Source organism: Molossus molossus, unplaced genomic scaffold, assembly GCF_014108415.1.
Source record: "Molossus molossus isolate mMolMol1 unplaced genomic scaffold, mMolMol1.p scaffold_m16_p_13, whole genome shotgun sequence".
NCBI classification, from domain to species: domain Eukaryota; kingdom Metazoa; phylum Chordata; class Mammalia; order Chiroptera; family Molossidae; genus Molossus; species Molossus molossus.
This window is the reverse complement of record NW_023425348.1, coordinates 14020186-14047481: the sequence shown is the minus strand read 5'-3', so window position 1 is coordinate 14047481 and position 27296 is coordinate 14020186. Positions and strand designations below refer to the sequence as shown.

Sequence of the window (27296 nt, the reverse complement as noted above, 5' to 3'; positions counted from 1 at the left end):
ATGTCTACACTGGGGGTGCACCTCAAGGGCCCAGCTAGGGTGATCAGAGAGGCTGTGCCACTCAATCCTACAGGACACCTACAGCAATAGACCACCCTATGAAGCCTTGGGAGACAGCAACTCTACCTAATACATAGACACAATCACAGGGAAGCAGCCAAAATGAGACAAAGAAATATGTCCAAAATGAAAAAAAAGAACAAAACTCCAGGAAAAGAGTTAAACAAAATGGAGATAAGCAATCAATCAGATGCAGAATTCAAACCACAGGTTATAAGGTTGCTCAAGGAACTTGGTGAGACATTCAAGGGACTTAGTGAAACCTTCAAAGATCTTAAGGAGACCTCCAAGGAACTTAGTGAGAACATCGACATCAAAAAGGACCAGTCAGAAATGAAGGATACACTAACTGAAATAAAAAATAATTTACAGGGAATCAATAGTAGAGTAGGTAAAGCCAAGAAGCACACCATCAGTTTGGAATATCAATGGTTTGCAAAAAACACCCAATCAGAATAGCAAGAAGAAAAAAGAATTTTAAAAAATGAGGATAGTGTAAGGAGCCTTTGGGACAACTTCAAGTGTGCCAACATTTGCATCATAGGGGTGCTAAAAGGAGAAGAGAGAAAACAAGAAATTGAAAACCTATTTGAAACAATAATGACAGAAAACTTCCCTAACTTGGTGAAGAAAACAGACATACAAGTCCTGGAAGCACAGAGAGTCCCAAACAAGAATTCAAAGAGGTCCACACCAAGATACATCATCATCAAAATGCCAAAGGTAAAATACAAAGAGAGACTCTTAAAGCCCTGGTCAGTTTGGCTCAGTGGTTAAAGTGTCAGCCCGTCGACTGGAGAGTCTCTGGTTCGCTTCCTGCTAAGGGCATGTTCCTTGGTTACAATTTGTCCCAGGTCCTGGTTGGTGTTATGTGGGTGGCAACCACTCGATGTGTTTCTTTCACATCGATATTTCTCTCTCTTCCTCCCACTCTATCTGAAGATAAATGCAAAAATGACCTCAGGCGAGGATTAAAAAAAAAAAACAGCAAGAGAAAAGCATTTCATTACCTACAAAGGAGCTCCCATAAGACTGTCAGCTGACTTCTCAAAAGAAACTTTGCAGGCCAGAAAGGAGTGGCAAAAGATATTCAAGGTGATGAACGCAATGATTACAACCAAGATTACTCTATCCTGCAAAGCTATCATTGAGAATCGATGGACATATCAAGAGTTTCCCAGACAAGAAAAAGCTAAAGGAATTCATTACCACCAAACCAGTATTATATGAAATGTTGAAGGTTCTTCTTGAAGGAGAAGAACAAAAATATGAACAATAAAATGGCAGTTAGTACATATCTATCAACAATTGAATCTACAAACAAAATGAGCAAGCAGAACAGAAATCAGACTCATAGATACAGAGAACTTTTTATTACTTGCCAAATGGGCGGGGACTGGGGGATGGGTGAAAAAGATGAAGGAAAGTAGTACAAATTGGTTGTTAGACTGATGAACCTCAAAGGGAAGAGGGGAGGGAAAGCGGGATGAGACAAACCAAAGAACTTCTGTGCATGTATTCATAACCACTGGATACGGACAATACTGTGGGGAAGGCAGAGGGGGGTGGGATTGGGGAGGAGGGAGTCAGTGGGGGGGGGGGAAGGGGAGGCAATCTGTAATACATCCAACAATAAAGATGAGTTTAAAAAAATAAAGATGACATACAAATGTCCAATAATCAATATCACTAATCATTAGGGTGAGACAAAAGTAGGTTTACAGTTATTCATATGGAAAATAATACAATAATGAATAAGTAATAATACACAAACTCTATCTTGTATATTCACAACTATAAACTTACTTTTGCCCTGTTCTTTGTATGTATATTGATACATATATACATTTATATACATACGTAAAAATATTACTCAGCCATAACAAAACAAGGAAATTCTGCCATCTGCGACAACAGGGATGGATCTTGAAGGCATTATGATAAGTGAAATAAGTCAGACAGGTACTGGTCAAAAGGTTAAACTTTCAGTTATAAGATAACTATGTTTGGGGGATCTAATGTACAGCATAGCGATTATAATTAGCAATACTGTATTGTATACTTGAAGGTTGCTATGAGCAGAGCTGTAATGGTCTAACTATAACAAAAATTACAAAATGGTGATTATGTAAGGTAAAGCATATGTTAATGATGCTTTGTTGATGTTAAATTTTTTGCCAATGACATTTGACTCTTAAAATTTTATTCCCAGTCTACATTATCTACCATAGAAATTTTTTACTTACAAAATGATGTCCTAATTTTATAAAATGACAGGTTTTGGATTAAATAGTCATATGAAATCATCTTTATTAAATGAATCTATAAGAAGTCTTCCTAGGGTAGACAGTAGGCACTTAATATATGTTTTTTTTTCCCTCTCTTCTATTCATTTTTTATACTATTCATAAGTAAATACTTGTTTTTAAAAACAATTTAGAGCCCTGGCTGGCATTGCTCAGTGGTTAGAGCATTGGCCCACCCACCCAAGGGTCGAGAGTTCAATTCCCAGTCAGGGGCACATACTTGGGTTGCAGATTCATCCCAGGCACCAGTTGGAGTATGTGTGGGAAGCAACCAATCGATGTGTCTTTCTCACATCAATGTTTCTCTCTCTCTCCTTGTCCCTCTCCCCTTTTCCTTGCACTCTCTCTAAAAAAAATCAGTGGAAAATAGGCCCTCTGGTTAGGATTAAAAAAAAAAAAGATTGCCTAATAATGCTACAGTTAGAACTGATAGCAATAAGTAAACCTACAAACTGGACAAGCTTTTTGAATGTGCAACTGATACACATACAATTCAGATGTTAAAGGGCATGGATTGGCCAATTTATATACTGTTGAATTTGTAGTCATGTGGTATTAAGATTTGGGAAAGAGTGTTGTTTTATTCTGAGCAAGTTATTTTTATACATTATTTAATGAAGTTGTTAATTCTGTTGTAGCAGCTAAGGAAATGAAGTAAGTGCCATCACATTTCTCCTTCAGTCAGTTGTTTTAACTTCATCATGTTTTCTTTTTATTTATTTTTGGCTAAAGATTGGTTTGTTTATGATAGTAGAAGGAAGAGAGTTGGCTTGAATCAGATTAGGTAATTTCTTATAGAAAAGGATAAACTTTGTTTTAAATACACAGAAGTAATGACCTAAATGTAGTAGAGCTGATGGAATTACAGATTACTATAGAAGAAATGTTGATTTGGCATTGTGATTTTTGTTCATCATGGCTAATAATTAACCATAGCATAGTAGCAATTTGTTTTGTATATTTAATAATTAAAATCAGCTCTGCTAAAAATTTGAAGTAATGCTAAAAGCTTATAATACAAATTAATTGGAATATTGACCATTTCTCTTAATACTGTGCTAATCCCTTCACTCTTAAAAGTTTATGAACTAATGTAGCTGTTACTGCATTTTTAGGGATAGTATAATTTAAGTTTAGATATGATAAATATTATTTTGAAGAGACCACAAGAGCTCATTACCCTATGCTTCTTTTATTAATTGAAAGGCATTGGTCTAGGATAGAGGTTGGCACATTTTTTCTCTAAAGGACTAGATAGTAAATATTTTCAACTTTCTGTTACAACTACCAGCTCTGCTATTGTGACATAAAAGTAGCTGTAGGGAATATGTAGATGAATGGTATGGCTATATTCCAACAGAACTTTATTGACCAAAACATGTGGCTGTCCTGATTTGGCCTGTGGGCCATGGTTTGTCAGTCTTTGGTATAGGATATCTAAATGATACTTATTTTCATGGTAATTCCCTTAGTCAGTATTTCTTAAAATACATTCTATTGACTCCAACATTCTTTAAATATAAACTCTTCCATTTAAAATCTAAAATGCGTTTTCTTGGTAATGTAAACTTAGGCACATCTTCATGAGATCTATATACATCTTTCCTCATTAATCTTGTTAGTACTGTAGGCAGTAATTTTATACTTTTAGTACTGATAGTGCCGTAAAAACAAGCTGGAAGGGATGGAAAATGAAAGGTAGAAGAATAGGAAGAGAAAGACTCAGAGTAATTAGGGTTTTACCTTACATTGTAAGAAAACAAGATTTTTATTTTCTAATAAAATATGCTTGTGTTTCTGTTGATAGTTTTGTTTTTCTGAATTTGTGACACTCAAGGCATAATATATTTTCTGATGGAAGTAGTCTTTAAAATACAAAGTACATGTCTCTATAACATACTAGAACCTAAATCCTTTTATTTTTTATTTTCAATAAACTGTAATATTAATAAACTAATCTTGAGAGATTGTGACACACCTTCCTTAAAAGCATGATTAGACAAAGCTACGGAATGTCAAATTCCAGCTCATTGCAGCATCCTTTCGTCATTCAGTTCTCATACTATTCTCATATACTTTAATTGATAAGGGGTGGTATTAGTGTTGGAAAAGACCACTCCAGGAGTGTGAAATCATGTACAGGGTGGGGCAGAAGTAGGTTCACAGATGTTCATATGGAAAATAATGCAATAAGTAATAAAAATACGAGAATAAACTGTTTTGAGGACTCACAACTGTAAACATACTTTTGCCCTGTGAGGTATATTTTCTTGTAACATCCTTTAGAGAAAATTTGAAATTTGGTTTCATAAAATGGTAGAAGTGATACTTTGCTTCTACATGGAACTAAATAAAATATATTTTGATTTAGTTTGTTCATTTTCTAAAAGAAATCCAGTTTCTTTTAGAAAATGGCTTGAATCCAGTCCAAGCTATTTAATGAAATTGTTTTTCTTTTTCTGAACATTACTTAGGGGTGGGAACACCAGAAAAGTGATTTATTTCACATATATCTTAGTTAAGGTACCATTTATTTTTTTACTGTAAGATATACATAACAAAATTTAACATTGTAATCATTTTTACCTGTACGATTCAGTGACATTAAGTACATTCACAGTGTTGTATAACTATCACCACTATACATTTTTAGACTTAAATTATCCCAAGCAGACGCTCTATTCCCCTGAAATAACAATTCTCATTTCCACTCCTTTATCTCTTTTAACCCCTGGTAACTTCTATTCTGTTTTTGTCTCTATGAATTTGTCTATTTTAGGTACCCTATATAAGTGGAATCATATAACATTTGTCCTTTTTTTTTTATCCTCACCTGAGGATTTTTTTTTCCATTTTTTGTTCAGATAGAGTGGGAGGGAGAGAGAGGAAGAGAGAGAGAGAGAGAAACATCGACGTGAAAGGGATACATTGAGTGGCTGTCTCCCTCACGACCAACCAGGGCTGGGGACAAACTGCAACCGAGGTACGCACCCTTAGCGGGAACCAAACCCGGGTCTCTCTGGACCGCAGGCCAACACTCTACTGTTGAGCCAAACTGGCCAGGGCTCACTTGTCCTTCTTTATCTGGCTCATTGCACTTAAAGGTTCATCCGTTGTTGTAGCATGTATCACAACTTCATTCTTTGTTAAGGCTGAACAGCATTCCATTGTGTATGTATATCACACTTTATTTATTTTGTTTACTTGTTTTTGTTCATTGTCACCTGAGGATATTTTTTCCATTGATTTTTTTTTTTTTTTTTAGTGATTTTTTAGCGAGAGTGGAAGGGAGGGAGGGAGGGAGAGAGAGAGAGAGAGAGAGAAACATTGATGAGTTGCCTTCTGCACATGCCCCAGCTGGGATCAAACCCACAACCTAGGTATGGGTCCTGACGAGGAATTGAACCCACAACCTTTCCGTGCACAGGACGATGCTCCAACAGAGCCACACTATCCAGGGCTATATCGTACTTTAAAATCCATTTATCTATTGATGGCCATTTGTGTGTTTTCCATCTTTTGATTATTTTGAGTCCCTGCTTTTATTTCTTCTGGATATATATTTAGATGTGGAATTGCTGGATTATATGGTAATTCTATGTTTGACTTTCTATGCTTGATCTTAGCCAAAAGGCTGAGAAATGGTATGTTTGACTTTCTGGGGAACCACCAAACTTTTCCATAGTGACTGCACCGTTGTACATTTCCCACCAACAGTGCACAACGGTTGCAATTTGTCTACATCTCATCCATACTTATTTTCTGTTTTTTATTTGTTTTGTTATTTTTATTTTTTTATAGGAGCTGTCTTAATGGATGTGAAATGTATCTCATTGTGGTCCAGTTTTAGTTCTGACCATGGTGAGATTTTACAAGAACTGTAGGCAGTTCTCTCAGATTTTGACCTGTTAAGTATAAGTTGTTGATAGTTGGGTATACTGGTTCAATAGATAAACTATCCTTTTTAAAAATTTTTTTATCACCTGAGGACTTTATTTTTTTATTTTTTTTGCAGTTATGTTCAGATAGAGCAAGAAGGAGAGGGGGAGGAAGAGAGAGAGAGAGAGAAACATCGATGTGAGAGAAACATCGAGTGGCTGCCACCCACACAACCCTAACCAGGGCCGGGACAAACTGCAACTGAGGTACGTGCCCTTAGTGGGAACCGAACCTGGGCCTCTCTGGTCTGCAGGCCGATGCTCTAACCACTGAACCATACTGGCCAGGGCAGAACAATTTTCAGAAATAGAGTTTTTCAGCTGAGAGGTGCTATAGTATGATATATTTTATTTGAGATTTTTCTCTCAACTGAAACTTAAACTTTATGGTTATTGAATAATCTGCAGGCAGTGCATCAAAAGATTCACTTTGTCGTATGCTTATTTAGTAGTTATTCATAACTGGAATATGGGTAGTCATTTTATAAAGCAGGTACTTGAAAATTAGTGTTCATCAATAAAATGGGTGATAATGATGCTGGTTCTTTATTAACTATGAGGGTTTTAATTATTTGCAAAAGAGCTAGGTAATATGGTACTTCACATGTTGAGAATGTGTAAGGTGAAGACCAAAATCACAGTTCAGTTATGTTGTCCTAATATGTTATTTACTCTTCTTTGTCTTTGCCAGTTGACTTTAGTTCCACTTTGAAAAATAATTCCTTGTTAGTCTTTGGGTTTTAAATAATCTTAAAAATGTATAGAATCAGTGTTCTTATTCCTCTATAGTGAATATTTTAGTGTCATAATACTGCAATATACAAAAGATAATTGGAAGTAGGAGAAACAGGATTCAAGAAGTTGCTTCTAGCTAGAATGTCATTGTAGACCAGAGAATAAGACAGACATATAGGTTTTCCCTCCACGATATGTCATCATTTTAAAATATAGCATTTGTGTCTCTTCTCTTGATGTTAATCAAAAGTTAATAGGTTATAGGCTAGCTTTTTCATTTTTACTCTAAATAAAACAATTATTTATTGGTTACCTGGAGAAGGTGCCTTAAGAATCCTACTTTATTATATGTAATGCTATTGTACTTGGTTATTCAGTTTTAGACCAGAAGTATAATAAAAGCATCAAATTAGAAGTGGGGAAACAGATTACCACAAGAAATGCTTACAGCAATGGAAACTGACAACTTAGAGAACAAAGAATAAGACGGAGAAATGGAGAGAAATAACTAAAAAGTCATGGACATCTTAGTTTTCTATAGCTAGTATAGAAGTAAGTAGCCTTCCAGAGGGCCATTCTGGAATTATGACACATTATAGTAATTGTCCCAATCATTATCCTGTACTATCAGGGAAAGATTAAGTTAATCTTGATTAATTAAATATATTTAATTAAATAAACATAATTTATTTAATTAACATATATTATGTTTTAAAAAGCAGGAAAGTTTATAACACTGAAAACATTTCCTTTCAAGATGACTACAGTAAGAAATGTTTTTATACTTAAATGTAAACCCTTAGCTATTTGGAAATTGGTTCAGAAAGACTTATTCTGCCAGTTCACAGTAACAGTTGTATTCTAAACATCAGTGATAATATGACATCTTCCATGTTATTAACAGTTATGAGTTACTAGTTAATAAAATCCTGACTTCTCTTCCCTTGAAAATATATCTAAGAGGTTTAGCTTTGGCTGTGATATGTATTCCAAAGGAATGTTTAAGGCAGAATATTCTTGAGTGTGCTTAAATGCTTAAATTCTGATTTGGAAAAGTTGTAGGCAAGGGAAAGAAAGGGCAATAATAAAGGAAAAGAGAGAGAACTTACGAGTGGCATATCTGAGCAGACTGTAGAGAGTCAGTTCTATCCAGAGTATAGAGAGGGGTTAGGGTTCAGTGCATGGTGACAAATTAGTTTAAATAACAGCACATGTGCCCTCCTATTATAGCAGGGAAGAAGAAGTACAAGGCCTGTGCTTACTGGATGGTTTTGCAGGTTTGGTGGTTGGAAGGAAATTTGTCTGATTTTAATTTTCTCTTTGAAGTTATCTACTCAGAGTGAGAGGGGAGTTGATGAAGTGCCCAAATTGAATAGTGATCTGAAATAGCCACTGTGAAAAATGGTAGGTTTTTCTAATTGTATTGACACGCCAGTTCAGCTTATGAGTCTATAATGAAACCTTTGGCAAAATTTAGTGACTTTTCTGTAATAATGTGGCAACTAGGGCATAGGATCAGAGAAGGAAAATATTGGCTGCATTCAGTTTAGATCGGACTCAGACAGTGTCATTGGCTTTAGTCATTAGAAATAGTGATCTGAAGCAGAGAAGGAATGACTTTACTGTATTATTACATTAATTTTCAACTATCATATTATACAGTTGACATTTGAATTGTCTGAATTTTAATACTGTTTTTAAACAGTGGTTAATGATATTAACTTTAATATTATTCCTGGGATATTCTTGAAAAAAATATTCTTCTTATGCAAGCAGAGCTCCTGAACAAAAGCAATTTGTCATTGCTGTTTTTAGAAGGTTAAATCTGTGTCAGTCACCTTTCAATCAGAGAAATAACTACTAAGAGAGATGTAGACACGGATTTCTTACAGGGACCTCATGAAATTGTGGGAGCTGGTTAAGCAGTCTCCTTAAGGCTATTGTATTTATAACTGATGCTGGAGCTTAAAATCCAGAGGGCAGGCACTTTGGAGGGAAAATGAATGTAAAAAGAGGGAGGGAGAAGCAAGAACAAGTTGGAATCCACAAGCATGAGCTGGAGCTGCCAAGGATGGACAGAAACACATGTCAGATCTTGTTGCCTCTGACTTTGATGGTACAGTATATGGATATCTTACGGACCAGGCCAAGAGCTAAATGCACACATCTGGTCTGGAAGTCAGAGAAGCTGAAGGAGGATGGAGGGAAAGGTGGAACAGTTGAGATGCATCTGCTGACTTATATCAAGAGATGGACCACAGATAAGTGACAATGTATGCAAGCTATGAAATGGTTGCTGCTTCACTCTTACTCTCTAAGCCTCCTATAAGCATCTCTTTTGTTGCCCACCTTAACCATAACACACAGAGAAGGAAATTCTGGTAAATGTATCTCAGATGAGTCAAATTGACAGATTGACTAAACCCCATGCCTTGTTACCTTGGTACATCTCCTTAAACTATATTTAATCTCCAAATAAAGAAAATAACGAAGTTCTGCTTCTGTCTCGCATGCTCTAACTACCCCGTATACAACCAGAAGCATGCTAACCCTTTCCCCAGAATATAGTTACTATTAATATATTTTGTGTTAGACAGTACAGGGATAAAAGAGGAGAAGAAAAGTAAAAGAATGTTTAATATTTAAATGTATATTCACGTATACATATTCATATAAAATATTGAAGGGATATTATAACTATCAAAGTATTATGAAACAGGTTATGTGGTTTTAACTAGTATTTATAACTGCTTTCTTCTGTTAGCCAATCCATATTCCCTTTGCCCCAACAGCACCTTAGCCACTGAAGCTCTGGGCCATTGATTGGCAGTTCTGCCTTAATTGAGTTGTAGTTTATCACTGACTTAAATCATAGGTCATGATAATATTAGGAGGTACCCTAAAAGATTGCCTACATTTAAGGTATACTTCCCTTACTTCCACTGTGTAATAGCAACAGAAATTGCCCTGGATGGTCAGAATTAGTTATTCCAGCCAGTATGGTAACTCCCTTCAGTGGAGTTGATTTAGTGGAATGAGGAGCCAAAGCAGCCAAGTGGCAGTCTTAACTTCAAGTTCAATGAGTTATTGTTGGCCCCTTTGTAGAAGTATTCCTCCCTTTGGAATAATACCTCTAAATCAGTAGGGCCTCAAGTCACAGAGATAGGAAGCAAAAATTTTGCTAGTATGCCAAAAGAGGCAATAGTGAGATACTTCACTCCTTTTTTCCCCACTACATTCCCAGACCTGTGAATCTGGCTGTGGGAGAGATAACATCATAGTTGGGATGCTTATTTAGAGCATATGCTTCATCCTGGAGACGATTGCCCCAGCCCCACAAGTTGTCACCTATCCAGCACTTGTAATTAAATCTTGAAAGGGCCAGTTCAATGTTGTATTGAGCCAGCTACTTCAGGATGATAGGAACATAGTAAATTAAATGGGACAGGCCATTGTCTAGTGGTCATCTTGACCTCCTTTCCTCCAGCAGTTTTTTTTTTTTCCCTTCACTTTTCTCCCCTCTTAGATTGAATACATTCTCCACTCTCTGTTAACATTCTGTCCATTAAAAAAGAAGTGTTTTTAAAAAAATGTTGATTATTGTTGTCAAATATAAGAACATGGTAGGCTAAAGGTCATAGAAGATGTGTACATGACTGATAAATTTAAAACATTTTGGATCTAACTCAAAAGAGAAGATAATGGGGAAAATGCAAATACTGGAGGGTGTAGGAGGAGGGAGTTATAGTTATTGTTCTTAGATGAGTATATTGTATTTTATTTCAGTTGTGTGAATCATTCAGTGTTAATTGGCAAGACTGTGCCCTATGTAATTCAAACACTATAAATAAGACAGAAGTTTGGCAATATCCATGAACATAGATATAAAGAATAGAAATACTATCTTTCGTGTACAGAAGATTTTATTGGAATTGAATATATTCTCTGGTCAGTTGTGAACTAATTTTTAATAGTGTTTTTATAATAATACTTCATATGAAGTCTCAGTTATATATAAAAGTGCATATTCTTCTCCTACTAATATATTTTTAGATAAGATAAATACCTATTAGATATTTATATTCTCTTGGGTAATTGGGTTTGTTTACTCTGGATGAAATTTAAGTTTTCTTCAAATTCTCTATTCTGCTTCAAAACTGTATTCAAAGTTTACCCTTTCTGTGTTTAAAAGATGTGTTTCTTAAGTGAGAGAGGCCCAATAAATACTAGACACTCTTCAGATTTCTAGTTAGATTCACCTGTGTTTGTTTCCTTGCTCTGTCTCTTAATGGCTGTGTAATTTAGATTGTTACTTGGTCTTGCTCAGCCTCAGCTTTGTAATTTGTCGAGGGAGAATGACAACTCCTATGTTGCAGGGATATTTGGATGGGAGAGTACCTAAAGTTTATATTAATACCTAGCACATAGTTGGTCACTATTATGAAAAAGATCAATTCTGATATTTTTCAAAAAGTAATATATGGTTGAGATACAGGTCTGAAGTTAAAATAATGATTTGTAAGTTAGGGTGGTTTACATAAATAAACAAACCTGAAAGAATAAAGAGATAATCAAGGATTAATATAGAGAAAAAGAAGGTAAAAATAAATTTCTGGTATGGACAAGGAAGCTAATGAGCTCTGGGAAATACCTAATTACTAATCGTTTTATCTGATTTTCTCAATGATATTTTAGAAATTTTCTTCTGTTTACATTTTTTTTCCCTAGTTTTTTAAAGTGGAAGTTGACATAATGATTTGAAGCCTTTTTTGTTTTCTAATATAGGTGTTTAGTGCTTTAATTTTCCCTGGGAATATTGCTTTAGCAACGTCCCACATATGTTGTATTTTTTTTCCAGTTTAAAATACTTTATACTTTTCTTTTTGTTGTTGTTGTTGACCTTGGGTTATTTGGAAGTGTGCTATTTAATGTTCAAATAGTCAGCACATTTCCAAATATCTTTCTGTTATAAGTTCTAATTTAATTCCATTGTGCAGAGTACATATTTTATGTTACTTGAATCCTTTTAAATTTATTGATACTTGTCTTATAGCCAAGAATGTCATCTATCTTGGTAAAAGTTCTGTGTGCACTTGAGAAGAATGTGTATTCTGCTGATGTTGGATAGAATTTCTAGCATTAACAATTAGATAAAGTTGGCTGATAGTTTATTCAAGTCTTCTATATGCTTAATGATTTTGTACTTGCTCAATAAATTTTTGAAACACTGGTGTTTAAATTTCTGACTATAACTGTGGATTTTTTTTTTTATTTCTCCTGCAATTCTGTCACATTTTACTTCATACATTTTGAAACACCATTTTTAGGTATATACACCTCAGGACTGTTATGTCCTCTTCATGGTATGACCCTTTTATCATTATGAAATAACCTTCTTTATCTTTCACAATATTGTTTGCTTTGAAATCTACTTTCTCTGACCTGAGTAGAGCTACTCCAGCTTTCTTCAAATCTTTTAAAGTATCTTGCTATTGCTTTGTACTTAATGATAAAATGTAGTTCTCTTTTTGGTACTTAGTAGACTAAGTAGAACTCAGAACTGAGTCTAATGGAAATAAAACTACAAGTTGATGAGCAATTATGTACAATGTAGTCATCATAAGGCTGATAGGAGTACAGTACTGGAAGAGCTTAGAAGCTGTTGGAGAGTTATTTTATGGAGGTGACAACTGAACGTACGCCTCCGATTGAAATATGAGTAGAAGTGGAATGACATAATTGGCCAGAGAGTAATATGTGCAAGCCTAAGCATAACAGTACTTTTGGGGACCGAAAATATACTAGAGCATAGAGTTTTTATAGGGATGTGATCAGATATGGCTGGAGCCGCTATCAATTCCAGTTCACAGAGATTTGTAGTAATAATGGTGGCTCACATTTATGAGTCCTTACTGTGTACCAGGCATATATTGTGAGAATTAAGTGAGATAACCCTATTAGACAGGTAATATTGCTATAACCATTTTGTAAAATGAGGAAATAAAACATACAGAAAGAGCACAAAGATGAAATAACTTGCCCAAGGTTATACAGACAGGCAGTAGAATTTTACCGTAGTTATTCTGGCTATAGAGCTTTTAACCGTCATGCCCTTCTGTGTCTGTGATTTGGTAGGCCAAACCAGAGTTTGAACTTGATTCTGTTCACAATGAAGAGCTCTTCGATGGTTTTACTCAGGGATATAAATAAAATTTTGTTTTGTGTTATAAAAGAATCACACAGGCTATAGTTTATGTTGAGGAAGGTGTGGAGAAGGCACCTAGAGATATAGTTGAAAATGTTTTGTGTTCTATATAGAGTATATGCTAATTCAAAGTGAAAGTGGTTCTCTGGTTCAATTTCCTCATTTGTTAATCAAAATGAAATGGTCCCCTCTTCATAGGAGTGTAAAACAATCATAGAATTGCACATAGTAAATACGCTGTAATGATGAGGATGATAATGGATTAACCCTTGAAGATTAAGCTTAAATTTTAATCATGTTTTTTCTTTTTCTCCATTTTTTTTTTAAATGTAAGAGTTTATCTTATCACTTACAGATATGAATTAAATAGGCTACAGTACTTTGGTAGAATCTTAACTACTACCTCTACTTCCCCCTTCTTATTTTGCTTTTTCAGTTTATGGGAAAAACAGATGGAGACTGTTATACTCTGGATGACATGTTTGTCTCCAAAGCAGCCGAGAAAGGACATTTTGGTGAAGAAGAGAATCAGAGGGAAAAAGCTATTGCTGAACACCGGAGTCTTGTTTCACAAATGGAAAGATGTCTGTATTGTTTTGACAGCTCTCAGTTTCCCAAGCACCTTATTGTTGCAATAGGTATTAAGGTAAGAAATTCTAAGGAAAGGATTTAGTGGTGTATGTAGATTTGCCTCTTTTTTCATATTCTTATAAGAAGTAGGGTTCAGCCCTGGCCGGTTTGGCTCACCGGTGAGAGCGTCAGCCTGCGGTCCAGAGAGACCTGGGTTCGGCCCCGCTAAGGGCACGTACCTTGGTTGCAGTTTGTTCCTGGTCCTGGTTGGTTGTGTGGGTGGCAGCCACTCGATGTGCTCCTTTCCTGTCAGTGTTTCTCTCTCTCTTTTCCTCTCTCTCCCTCCCACTCGATCTGAACAAAAAATGGAAAAATGTCCTCAGTTGAGAATAAAAATAAAACAAAAAACAAACGAATAAAAGAAGTAGGGTTCAGACTGACAAACTTCAGAGGAGGGAACGGGAGGGGTGGGGAGAGAAGAGATAAACCAAAGAACTTATGCATATAAGCATAACCAATGGACATCGAAAACAATGTTGTAAGGGGGGGCGCTGGGAACAGGAGGAGGGTGTCAGTGGGGGAAAAAGGAGAAACATCTGTAACAAAAATTAATTTTAAAAAAGATTCCTAAGTAATCTCTCTTCTCTTTTGTCAAAAAATGATTAATTTATTTTTGTTATAGATGTTTCTCCTTTTCCCCCCATTGACACACTCCTCCCCATTCTACCCCCAACCCAGCTTTGTTGTCTATGTCCATTGGTTATGCATACGTGCATGTAAGTTCTGTGGTTTATCTCTTCTTTCTCCCCTCTCCGCCTCTTCTGAAGTTTGTTGGTCTGTACCCTACTTCTATGTCTCTTTCCATTTTGTTCATCTCTTTGTTTTGTTCATTATATTCCACAAATAAGTGAGATCATGTGATATTTGTCTTTCTCTGCTTGACTTATTTCACTTAGAATAATACTCTCCAGATCCCTTCATGTCATCTCAAAGGACTTAAGAGATCTTCTTTCTTACAGCTGCATAGTATTCCATTGTGTATACATACCACAGCCTTTTATCCACTCAACTACTGATGGAAAATTGGGCTGTTTCCAGATCTTAGCTATTGTAAATAGTGCTGCTATGAACATAGGAGTACATATATCCTTTCTGATTGGTGTTTCTGGTTCCTTAGGGTGTATTCCGTGGGATCACTGGGTCAAATGGCAGCTAAATTTTTAACTTTTTGAGGTAACACCGTAGCGTTTTCCACAGTGGCTGCACCAGTCTGCATTCCCACCAGCAGTGTATTAGAGTCCCCTTTTCTCCACACCCTCTCCAGCACTTGTTGCTTGATGATTTGTTGATGGCAGCCATTCTGACAGGTGTGAGGTGATACCTCATTGTTGTTTTAATTTACATCTCTCTGATGATTAGTGTGGTTGAGCATTTCTTCATATGTCTCTTGGCCATTTGTATGTCCTTTTTGGAGAGGGGTCTATTTAGGTCCTCTGCCCATTTTTTAATTGGGTTCTTTGTCTTTCTTTTGTTGAGTTGTACGAGCACTCTATATATTTTGGAAATTAACCCTTTATCTGATGTATCATAGGCAATTATGGTTTCCCATATAGTGGGTTCTCTTTCTATTTTGATGGTTGTTTTTCTTGCTGTGCAGAACTTTTTCATTTGATGTAGTCCTATGTGTTCATTTTTTCTTTTGTTTTCCTTACCTTAGGTGTTGTATCAGTGAAAATTCTGCTGCGTATGATATCTGAAATTTTGTTGCCTACATTTTTTTCTAGGATTTTTATGGATTCATGAGTCACATTTAAGTCTTTCATCCATTTTGGGTTTATTCTTGTTTATGGAGTAAGTTGGTGGTATAGCTTCATTTTTTTGCATGTAGCTGTCCAATTTTCCCAACACCATTTATTCAAGAGGCTGTCTTGACTCCACTGTATGCTCTTGCCACTTCTGTCAAATATTAATTGAGCATATTGTCTTGGGTCAATTTCTGGGTTCTCTGTTCTGGTACCAGTACCAGACCCTTTTGATTACAGTGGCTTTGTAGTATAACCTGATATCTGGTATTCCTCCTACTTTAGTCTTCTTTTTCAAGATTTCTGTGGCTATTCGGGGTCTTTTTTGGTTCCATATAAACTTTTGGAGTATTTGGTCCAGTTCTGTGAAGTATATTGTTGGTATTTTGATGGGGATTGCATTGAATCTATAGGCTGCTTTGGGTAGTATGGACATTTTAATAATGTTAATTCTTCCAACCCGTGAACATGGTGTGTATGCTTCCACTTTTTTATATCTTCCTGTATTTCTTTTTTCAGTGACCTGTAGTTTTCTGTGAAGAGGTCTTTTACTTTTTTGGTTAAGTTTATTCCTAGGTATCTTAATTTTTTTGCTGCAATGGTAAATGGGATTGTTTTTTAGTTTCTCTTTCTGTGAGTTAATTGTTTGTGTATAAGAATGCCATCGATTTCTTGACATTATTGTTGTATCCTACTACTTTGCCAAATTCATTTATTATGTGTAGTAGATTTGTGATGGAGTCTTTAGTGTTTTCTATGCGCAATATCATGTCATCTGAAAGTAATGACAATTTCACTTCCTCCTTTCTAATTTGGATCCCTTTTATTTTTCTTCATGTCTAATTGCTGTGGCTAAGATTTTCAGTAGTATGTTAAATAAGAGTGGCAAAAGTGGGCATCCCTGTCTTATTTCTGTTCTTAGGGAAGTGCTTTTCGTTTTTGCCCACTGAGTATGATGTTGGCTGTAGGTTTTTCATATATGGCCTTTATTATGTTGAGATATGATCCTTCTATTCCCATATTGCTGAGCGTTTTTATCAGAAATGGGTGCTGGATTTTGTTGAATGCTTTTTCAGCTGCTGGTCATGATGAATAATTTTTTTGATGTATTGCTGGATCTGATTTGCTAATATTTTGTTAAGGATTTTGGAATCTGTGTTCATCAGGATATTAGCCTGTAGTTTTCTTTCTTTGTAGTGTCTTTATCCGGTTTTGCAATGAGGATTATGCTGGCCTCATGAAATGAGTTTGGACATGTTCCGTCTTCTTGGATTTTTTGGATTAGTTTGAGGAGAATGGGTGTTAGATTTTTGAATGTTTGGTAAAACTCCCCTGTGAAGCCATCTGGGTCTGGGCTTTTGTTTGCTGGGAGTTTCTTAATTACTTCGTCTTGCCCTTGTTGTTATTGGTCTGTTCAAGTCTTCTGTCTCTTCATGGTTCAGTTTTGGGAAACTGTGTATTTCTAGAAATTTGTCCATTTCACCTAGATTGTCCAGTTTGTTGGTGTATAATTGTTCATAATATGTTTCGATGATCCTTTGTATATCTGTGGTGTCAGTTGTTACTTCTCCTCTTTTGTTTCTGATTTTGTTTATTAGGGTCCTCTCTTTTTGTTTCTTGGTGAGTCAGGCTAAAGGTTCATTGATCTTGTTTGTCTTTTCAGTGAACCAGCTTTTTGTTTCATTGTACTTTTGAATTGTTTTTTTAGTCTCTATGTTTATTTATGCTGTGACCTTTACTATTTATTTTCTTCTACATGCTCTGGGTTTCTCTTTTTGCTTATTTTCTTGTTCTTTAAGTTGTCGGGTGAGAAAGTCAATTAGGAATTTTTCTTGTTTCTTGAGGTAGGCCTGTAGTGCTATGAACTTCTCTCTCAGGAGTACTTTCACTGCATTCTTTAGATTTTGTGTTGTTGTGTGTTCAATTTCATTGGCTTCCGGGAAGTTTGTAATTTCTTCCTTGATCTCGTTGGTAACCCATTTGTTGTTTAATAACATGCTATTTATTCTCCAACTGTTTGAATGTTTTTGTTGTAATTGAGTTTTAGTTTCATACTAAAGATGATCTGAGAAGATACTTGATATGATTTCAGTCTTTTTGAATTTGTAGAGATTTACTTTTTGTCCTAACTTGTGGTCTGTCTTTGAGAATGTCCCGTATGTAACTGAGAAAAATGTATATTCTGCAGCGTTGGGGTGAAATGTTTTGTATATATCAATTAAGTCCAACTGATCTAGTTTGTCGTTTAAGGACTCTATGTCCTTGTTAATTTTTTCCCTAGAAGATCTATCCAGTGGTGTCAGTGCAGTGTTAAAGTCACCCACTATGATTGTATTGCTACTGATCTCTCCCTTGTAGGCCTCCAGAAGTTTTTAGTACATTTTGGTGCTTCTGTATTTGGTGTGTATATGTTTACCAGGGTTATATTTTCTTGTTGGATTGAATCTTTATTATTTTGTGACCTTCTTTGTCTTTTATTATGGCCCTTGTTTTGAAGTCTATCTTGTCAGTTATGAGTATTTCTACACCAGCTTTTTCTTTATTTCTTGGAAAAAAATTTTCCATCCATTCACTTTCATCCACTGTGGGTCTTTTATTGTGAGGTGGGTCCCTTGTAGATAGCATATATATAGGTCGTGTTTTCTTATCCAGTGAGCTACCCTATGTCTTTTGATTGGAGCATTTAAGCCATTAAGGTTACTATTGATAAATAGTTATTAGTTGCCATTTTTATTTTATGCCTGTGTTCCTTTCTCTGTTTCTTCTTCTTACAACAGCCCCTTCAGCATTTCTTGCAGTGCTGGTTTGGTGGTGGTAAATTCCTTGAATTTTTTTTTTTTTTTGCCTGTGAAGCCCCTTATTTCTCCTTCAATTTGAATGATAACTTTGCTGGATAAAGTAGTCTTGGATTCAGACCCTTGCCTTGTATTACTTTGTACACTTTCTGCCACTCCCTTTTGGCCTACAGTGTTTCTGTTGAGAAATCAGCTGTGTATTGGGAGCTCCCGTATAGGTAACTTTCTGTCTCTTTCTTGCTTCCTTTAAGATTTTTTTTTGTCTTTAATATTTGCCATTTTTATTATAATGTGTCTAGTTGTGGGTCTTTTTGGGTTCAACTTGCTTGGGATTCTCTGTGTTTCCTGGACTTGTGTGACTTTTTTTTTCCCACCAGTTTAGGGAAGTTTTCTGTCAGTATTTCTTTGAACAGGTTCTCTATTCCTTTCTCTGATTCTTGTCCTTCCAGTACCCCTATAATGTGAATTGTTGTTACATTTTGTATTGTTTCACAGCTCTCTTAAACTCCTTCTGCTTTTTAATTTTTTTTTTCTCATTTGCTGCTGTAATTGGGTGTTTTTTTCTACCTTGTCTTCTAACTCACTGATTTGGTCTTCAGCTTCTTCTAATTGAACCCTTCTAAGGTATTTTTCATAATAGCTATGTCATTCTTTATTTCCTCCTGATTTTTATGCATAGCTTCTACCTCTTTTTTTTAAGCTGAAGTAGTTCCCACTGAGCTCTTCATAAATCTTATTAAGTTGCTTGTAGTTCTCACCAAATTATTTGAGTACCCTTAAAATCAATCCTTTGAATTTTTTATCTGACAAGTTGCTTTCTTCCCTTTCCTGGTGATTCCTCTTTCTCTTTCATTTGGGTGTTGTTCTTTGTCTCATCTTTTTAGCAATCTGGTAGTTCTAGGCCCAGTGAAGGATGTTGGAGTATATAGGCGGGTCAGTGTGTATCAAATAAGGCTTCTGTGCCTTCCAGACTGTTTTGTTGTATGACGCCTCTTGCCTGCTGTGGGTCCTGGAGGACTGACAACTGGCGGTTGGTATTTGTCTGTCATGCAGGTCTTGGCTTCCTGAGTCTTGCTGCTGCCTAGGCTGGGGCACCACTCCTGATCAACCTCTGCTGATGCCACTGGCGATGGGTCTTAGCTGCCTATCTGTGCTGCTCCTGCATGGGGTGCGTAGGTCCAGGTGGTGCACTGCTGGGGTTCATGGGTTCCACTGGTGTGCTTCTGGGGTTTGTGGGGTCCGCTGATACTCTGCTGGGGTGCGTGGGTTCCACTGGTGTGCTTCTGGGGTACGTGGGTCCTGCTAGTGTGCTGCTGGGGTATACTGCTGCCTGGTGGGTCTCAGCTCCTGAGCAGTCGCTGCTGGAGGTGAGTGTCAGCTCCTGGTTAGCACTACTAGTGTTGCTGCCGTTGCCAGGGGGTGATCTCAGGTCCCATTCCTTTGCTGCTTTTGGGGGCTGAGGATGCTCTGCTCCTGCGACTTTGCTGCTGCCGGGGGGGAGGGGCTCCACTCCAAATCCACTGCAGCAGTTGTCAGAGGCAGGTCTCAGCTGCCTGAGCCTTGCTGTTGCTTGGGCTGGGGCACCACTCTTCATCGGCCTCTGCTGATGCTGCTGGGGTTGGGTCTCAGCTGCCAGTCTGAGCTGCTACTGCCTGCTGGGAGTTGGTGTCAGCTCCCGAGCCTTCCTGAGCCTCTGTTGCTGTTGGAGGTGGGCTCCACTCTTGCCCAGTTACTGCTTTTGTAGGGGAAGGTGCTAGGCTTCAATCAGTCTTCTGCTGTGGGGGATGGTGCTCGGCTCCCAGCCAGTTTCGGCTGTTGCAACAGGCATCTCGATAGCACTGCATCCAGGTTGACACAGCGGGGTCCACTGGACCAATGGTGCAAGTTGCTCTGGTGGACTCAGGTCACTTGGCCCTGGCTGCCCCTCATTTCCTCCTCCCAGGGAAGACCAGGGATCTTCCAAAATGGCGAGACCTCCCAGCCATGCAGGGAGAAGCTCGCTGACACACTGCTTACTGCAGTAGCCAGCTGCCTTCTGTCCACAGCACAGGGACCTTCTGCACTGCTCAAGGTTGGTCGTCCACACTCGCATTCACTCATACTGTCTCTCACACTTGCTCACTTTCTCACACACTCACCCTTGCTCCGGTCCTGCGTGCTGCCATCTTCCAGTCTGCCTGTCTTCTCTTATTCTCTGTTTCAAGTACTTTTCTTTTCTACGATACCATGACTCTTGATTCTTAAAATCTTTTTTAGAGTGAGTGTAAATATTTCAATGTCGCAAAACTCACATTTTGCATGATTTAGCTTTTTAGAGAGGCAGCACTGGGCCCTGGACTTTGGAGTCAGACTATCTGAATTCAGATTCTGACTCTGCCATTTACCAGGTGTGTGACCTTATTTTTATGATTGGTACTTGGTTCTCTGTATTAAAATCACCTCAGAGATACTCAGTCTAAAGTAGCTTCTTCTTTTCTAACTTTCTCATAGAACCTATTTGTTTTTTTGTAAAATATTTCATAATTTGAAGAAGTTTACTGTATTTTGTTTTACTTGTTTATTATGTCTCTTCCCCAGGAGTCTGTAAGCTCCATGAGAGTATAGATAACTTTTATTCATCATTGTATGCAGAACATGCATATTTAGTCACTTGCTTCAATATATTTATTAATCACTTATCTAATTGTCACTAATAGTAACTTATTTCAATAAATATTTGATGGCTTAATTCTTATATTAAGCAAGTCATTATTATATACCTGATATATGCCAGACCCAAATTAATCACTGGGGGAAATTGAGACTCAGAGATACTTGTGGAGCTTGTTATTCTAGTGAAATAGGGGGGAAAATAAAGTAATAATTTCCCTGATTTAAGAAAGTGTTAATTGTCATAAAGAAGATTAAGTGAGAAAATGGGATAAAATGATGGGGAGTATTATTTTGAGAAGGTGGTCTAGAAGGTGTATCTGAGGAGGTATTTTGTAAAGATATGAAAGATGGCAAGGAGCAAGCAACTTGAAGATGTAAATGAATAATGTTTCAGGAAGGGGCATCAGTGTGTGAAAAGCCTTGAGGAGGAAATGAACTTGATATTCATAGAATAGAAAGAAGACTAATATAGCTGGAGTGGAGTGAATGAAAAAAAGTGATGGGAGAGGAAGTTGAATGAATTAATGTTAGTTTTAAGAAATTCTAGTTTTGGGAACATATGTATACATTTTTCTTAATTAATTTCTTTTGTGTACACCCCTTCCCCATATATTCAATGGCTTTTCCATTCCAACTCTAGTCTTTAATGTCTTTAGGTTGTTAGGAGAGTCAATTTATCCTTCTATTTCCTCTCCTTTCTTTCCCTCTATTCTTTTTTTTTTTTTTTTAATCCTCACCTGAGGACATTTTTCCATTTTTTGACAGATAGAGTGGGAGGGAGAGAGAAACATTGATGTGAAAGGGACACATCAAGTGGCTGCCACCGCATGACCAACCAGGGTCGGGGACAAACTGCAACCGAGGTACGCGCCCTTAGCGGGAACCGAACCTGGGTCTCTCAGGACCGCAGGTCGACGCTCTAACCGCTGAGCCAAACCGGCCAGGGCTTTCCCTCTATTCTTTATAAAAATCGTAAATGTAAAAATTGTATTCAAAATTCAGTCAATTAAAAAACCCACTTTAACCAGTTACTTGTATTAATTTTTCTTAGTTCTTTTCCAGACCTTTACATAAACATTTACATTTTTAAATTATGAAATTCCATATATTTTATTTCCCTTTAGTTGTATCCCTACCTTTAAAAGTATGTAAGAATAAATTAAACATAAAGTAACACTTAAGTTCTTCCTACAGTGTTATAGGAGAAGTTTGGCTTATGATTTCAGTGACTTTATTTTCCCGCATGCAGGAGACAGGCTGGGTCCAGGGAGGTGCAGACCTTTCTCCTGCTTTATGAGGCTAACAGTTGCTTTGCTGTGAAGCAGAAATGATAAATAGTACCTCAGCAATTCAGTAAATCTCAGTCAGCTTGAATTTCTAATATTTAAAGTTAATATCTTAAATCCAAGTGTGTTCATGAAACTAGATTGGTACTCATTAGACTCAGACAGTTAAATAATTTTCTGGTCATCAGTATTCCTGCCTTCTCTTTACTTATAAAATAAAAGTCATCTTGCCACCTTTTTGTCTTACTGCTATGCTTTACTTAAAAAAGAAAAAAAAAGAATAGACTTTGTTTACTTTGTTTTTTATTTTCATTTATTTTACTTTCAACTTTGTTTTTTAGAATATTTATTTATTTATTTATCTTCTATTCTCACCCAAGGATGTTTTTTGCATTTATCTTCAGATAGAGAGGGAGGGGGAGATGGGGGAAGAGAGAGAGAGAAACATCGATGTGAGAGAGACACATCAACTGGCCATATCCCACGGGACCCCAGCCAGGGCTAGGGATAACCAAAGTACATGCCCTTGGCCAGAATCAAACCCACAACTCTTTGGTCCATGGGCCAATGTTCTAACCACTGAGCTAGACTGGCCAGGGTTTCTTTTTTAAACTATTTTTTTAATCCTCACCCAAGGATATGTTTATTGATTTTAGAGAGAGGGTAAGGGGCGGGGGAAGAGAAAGAGAGAGAGATATTGATGTGAAAGAGAAACATTAATCGGTTGCCTTCCATACATGCCCCAACTGTGGATCAAATGCACAACCTAGGTATATGCCCTGATTGGGACTTGAACCTGCAACCTTTTTGGTGTATGGGTGTGACACTCCAACAACGGAACCACCCATTCATGGCCTAATTGACCCTTTTTTATTTTTTTATTTTATTTATTTTCCATTCTTAGAGTGGAGGGGCAGGTGAGGGGGTTAGAGAGAAAGAAAAAAAGAAACATCAATGTGAGAGGGACACATCAATTGGTTGCCTCCTGCAGGACTCCTGCTGGGCCATGGATTGAACCTGCAACCCAGGTAAGTGCCCTTGACCAGGAATAGAACCCACAACCCTTCGGTCTGCAGGCTGATGCTCTAACTGCTGAACCAAATCGGCCAGGGTAATTGACCCTTTTTAAAAAAAAGAATAGTTTATAATGGAAAAATAGCTCCAGCTTGTGGGTAATACATGTATATAAATAAGTAGAACTTAGCCAGAGAAATAAAGTCATACAGAGGTTATTTCCTTTCTCTCTTGAATTAATTCTCTTTTCTCAGCCAATGAGAGAAAGAACTCTTGAATTAATAAGCATTAGTAAGACATCTCTGCTATTACCAGGCTGTGTATTATTATTATTTTTTTAATCCTCACCTGAGGACATTTTTGCATTCATCTTCAGATAGAGTGGGAGGGAGAAAGGAAGAGAGAGACAGAGAGAAATATCGGTATGAGAGAGACACAACGACTGATTGCTACCCATACAACCCCAACCAGGGCCAGGGCCAAACTGCAACTAGGTACGTGTCCTTAGCGGGAACCAAACCTGGGTCTCTCTGGTCCGCATGCCGATGCTCTTAACTGCTGAGCCAAACCGGCCAGGGTGTATTTTTTTTTTTTATTCTTAAAAAATTATATCAAGGATAAAGTGTCATTCATTTTGCCCTTCGGTAAGCTTAATCTTTGATATATAACAGTTAAAACTGAGACTTGTGCTGTTAATGTTCAGTTAATTAAAAGCTATCTTCATGGCTTTTAAAATATTTTAAAAATATTAGATGTCTAAAAATATTAAATTAAAATATATTGCTTATAGACAAGTATACTTTATTAAATGTTAATCATATTTCCCTACTAAGGGCTCATCTGTCACAGCAGAATAAATAGCAATAACATTTCACATTTGCAAATTTTTTTCTTATAGGTTTATTTATGTTTACCCAACTTTCGGTCTCTTACTGAAGGTCACTGCCTGATAGTCCCTCTGCAGCACCACAGAGCAGCTACCTTATTGGATGAAGATATCTGGGAGGAAATTCAGGTCAGCATGATAATGTTCATTATCTCTGAAGTTCATAAGCAATTTTTAGAAACTATTGTGATAAATCTCAGCAAGTTTTATAACTTCATCCAATGATTTTAACTTTTTGAACTGAAACTCTTGTATACATTTCCATAATTGTGTGTATCTGTGGATTATGATATTTTCACCATGATCCCTTATGTACTACATGCTTTGAAAGCTTTATTTTTATATTGATTGATTTTAGAGAGAGACAGAGAGAGAGAGAGAGACTGATTTGTTGTTCCACTTATTTATGCATTCATTGGTTAATTCTTATATGTGTCTTGACTAGGGATTGAACCTGCAACCTTGCTATATTGGGACAGTGCTGTAATCAACTGAGCTACCCAGCCAGGGTCATGTTTTGAAAGTTTAAAAAAACACTTTTTGTATTGAGATATATATTGACATATATAGTGTAGGGTGTACAACTGAAAGCTTTTGTCCACTAAATAAACATTGACAAAGTAATTATTATTTTTACTTAAAAAAAATCAGTGTAAGATTTCTAATCTGTGCATTTGTGGAACATGAGATAATCATTCTTACCACAGTAAGCTAATAAATTACAGCCAAAAGGAAAGATATTTTTAGATAATAATAAATTTTGGAAGTTAGATGTTTATATTCAGCAGTTGTTATATTTTTTTATAATGAAACTGGCTGTCTCTGCTGCTGTGGTTTTTGTAAGGGATTTTGTTACCAGCTTTAATTTTCATACTTTTCTTTTCATAACTTGGTCCAGAGTTTTTGGATTCAGGGATTTTGGGGTGGAGGGCAGGGGCTTCAAGAAATTGAAAGGCACAGGATGGGTGAAGTTGCTGCTAAATTATTTAAAGATCTCATAATCACCAAGAAAAAAAGAAAGAAAGAAAACTCCTGTTTTTTCTGATACCTGACAACTGAATAGGGGTTACAGGGACTCCTACTTAGAAAATGTGAAAATGGTAAGACTTCAAAAGACACCATATACTAGTCTTTTAATCATGCTGGTAAAGATGCCAAAAGAGGAGATATTTTGACTGCATTCAGTGAAATTCAGTCTCTTTCTCCCTGTAATATTTAAGTTTATGCTGTGAAAGTTAAAGGGCAGACTGTTTCAATGCATCTGTGGCCAAGCAGAGGTAAGAATGTGGACAAATATGTTTTATATGACATTTTATTTTATTTTTTCTAATGGTGAATGCCAGTGCAGTAAATAATTTAAAATGGAAAGTACGCAAATTAGTTTTCAGAATTATTTTGGGACTTTTCTGAAATGCTTTTAAAAAATTTGTATATGCAAAACTGATTTAACTTAGAGCAAACTACAATGCCAGAAAGATTTTAAGTAATACAGGAATCAAGTCTATGTGTTTTATATTTCTGTAAGAAATAAAGCTACTTGATAAAAAATATTGAGGTGAATAAAGAAGAAATTTATTCAGTTTACATATACTGAGTACGTGAGTATAAGATAATCCAAGTTTTGTGAGAAATGCAGACAAAGGCATTAATTGATTCTGCCCAAAGACATGGCATATTCTAGTACAGGTTACATTATAGTTTAGCAGATTTTGTAAGCCATATGCATTACAGAAAATTGAGTGAGGGAGGAAAAACCAAATTGTTTGATGCAAATAATGGCATTATAGCTCGTTTTGTGTGTGTGATAAAAGAAAAAATTTATTAGAAGTTGTAAATTACTCTAAGATAGTAAATGAATAAAATATCTGAATTCTAGCTCTTTTAAAGAAATGTAACTTTTTTGATTTTTTTTTTTACTTTCAAATAAGTATAAAAATTCAAATTATGCTCTTGTGAATATCTTTATGGTCATTCACCTTATTTAGAGAATATATTTTAAAAATTAATTAGACTTAGCAAAATATATTGTTTGCAAATACGGGAGCCATTTCTTTCAAGTGATTTTTCTCACCATCCTCTAATAACACTTAAATTTAATTTTAGATTTAATAAAAATGCAAAGATAAGTTTCAGCAGAGCATGTGGGAATAATCACAAATGTTGAATGAATTAGCTCCAAATTTTTAGTTTTATTGAATACATAAAGAAACTCTTTCCCCTTTACATTTATTTTTGTCAATTTGACAAATATACTTGAACATATGTTATAGTCAGACACCACAGGTCCATTTTTTAAAATATCCCAAATTGCCCTGGCCAGTTTGGCTCAGCAGTTGGAATGTCGGCCTGTGGGCCAGAGAGTCCTGGGTTCAGTTACCGCTAGGGGCATGTACCAAAAAAAAAAAAATATCCCAAATTAGTATTATAGTGGTGGAGTAGCTGATACTCATCTACAGTGGGCGTCACTATGGAGTGAAATGATGGGGCCATTTCATTCAGAAACATCCAATGTTGGTCTTTTTCTTGGGGCCAATCACAATCTCTGGAAAGACTCTTTAAATCTCTTACCTAGAGCATTTAAGCCAATTTGCCAGTATTCTGGGAGCTGAGTTGGGGAAGAAGGCTGGGGTGAAAAAATGTTGAACATTAACTAACACTTCCTATAATGCCCCTGTTCTCAGACTGGATATTCTCAACTATCTGGTTTTCCCAGCCCAGCCTCCTTCTCCAAAAGATAATCCTATAGTGTTCTGCTGGTGTGGAGGAGATGTTCTGGTGTGTTAATTGCTTTTTCAAAAGACATTTACCTGCACCATCTGTTTTCTGCCACACCTTCATGTCTACTTCCATAGTTACTTGGTGCTGCCAGCTCCTGAGCCTTCTGGGGATTCTGCAACTTGGCTTTGTTCTTTATTCCTCCTATGCCCACTCCCCTACCATACCCAGATGTGACCAGCTTCTAGTGTTTAAGTCAGATAATCCCGGGTGATCTGATTTTTAGTGTATTTTCTCTCATTCTTTGTTCTAGTAGTTTTGTGCTTTAAAAA

The 27296-nt window shown here is 36.5% G+C and overlaps 1 protein-coding gene across 2 annotated transcripts in view; it reads left to right on the top strand.

Annotated features, from left to right (window-relative positions):
- The window catches only part of CWF19L2 (CWF19 like cell cycle control factor 2), a 143470-nt gene that overhangs the window by 72224 nt on the left and 43950 nt on the right, over positions 1-27296 (top strand). The window contains exons 13-14 of one of the 2 annotated variants that reach the window (XM_036257910.1): positions 13681-13890; positions 24262-24378. In XM_036257910.1, the coding sequence (XP_036113803.1) occupies positions 13681-13890; positions 24262-24378 (327 nt within the window). The remainder of the gene's footprint in view (positions 1-13680; positions 13891-24261; positions 24379-27296) is intronic. The other variant, XM_036257911.1, reaches the window with a different exon arrangement.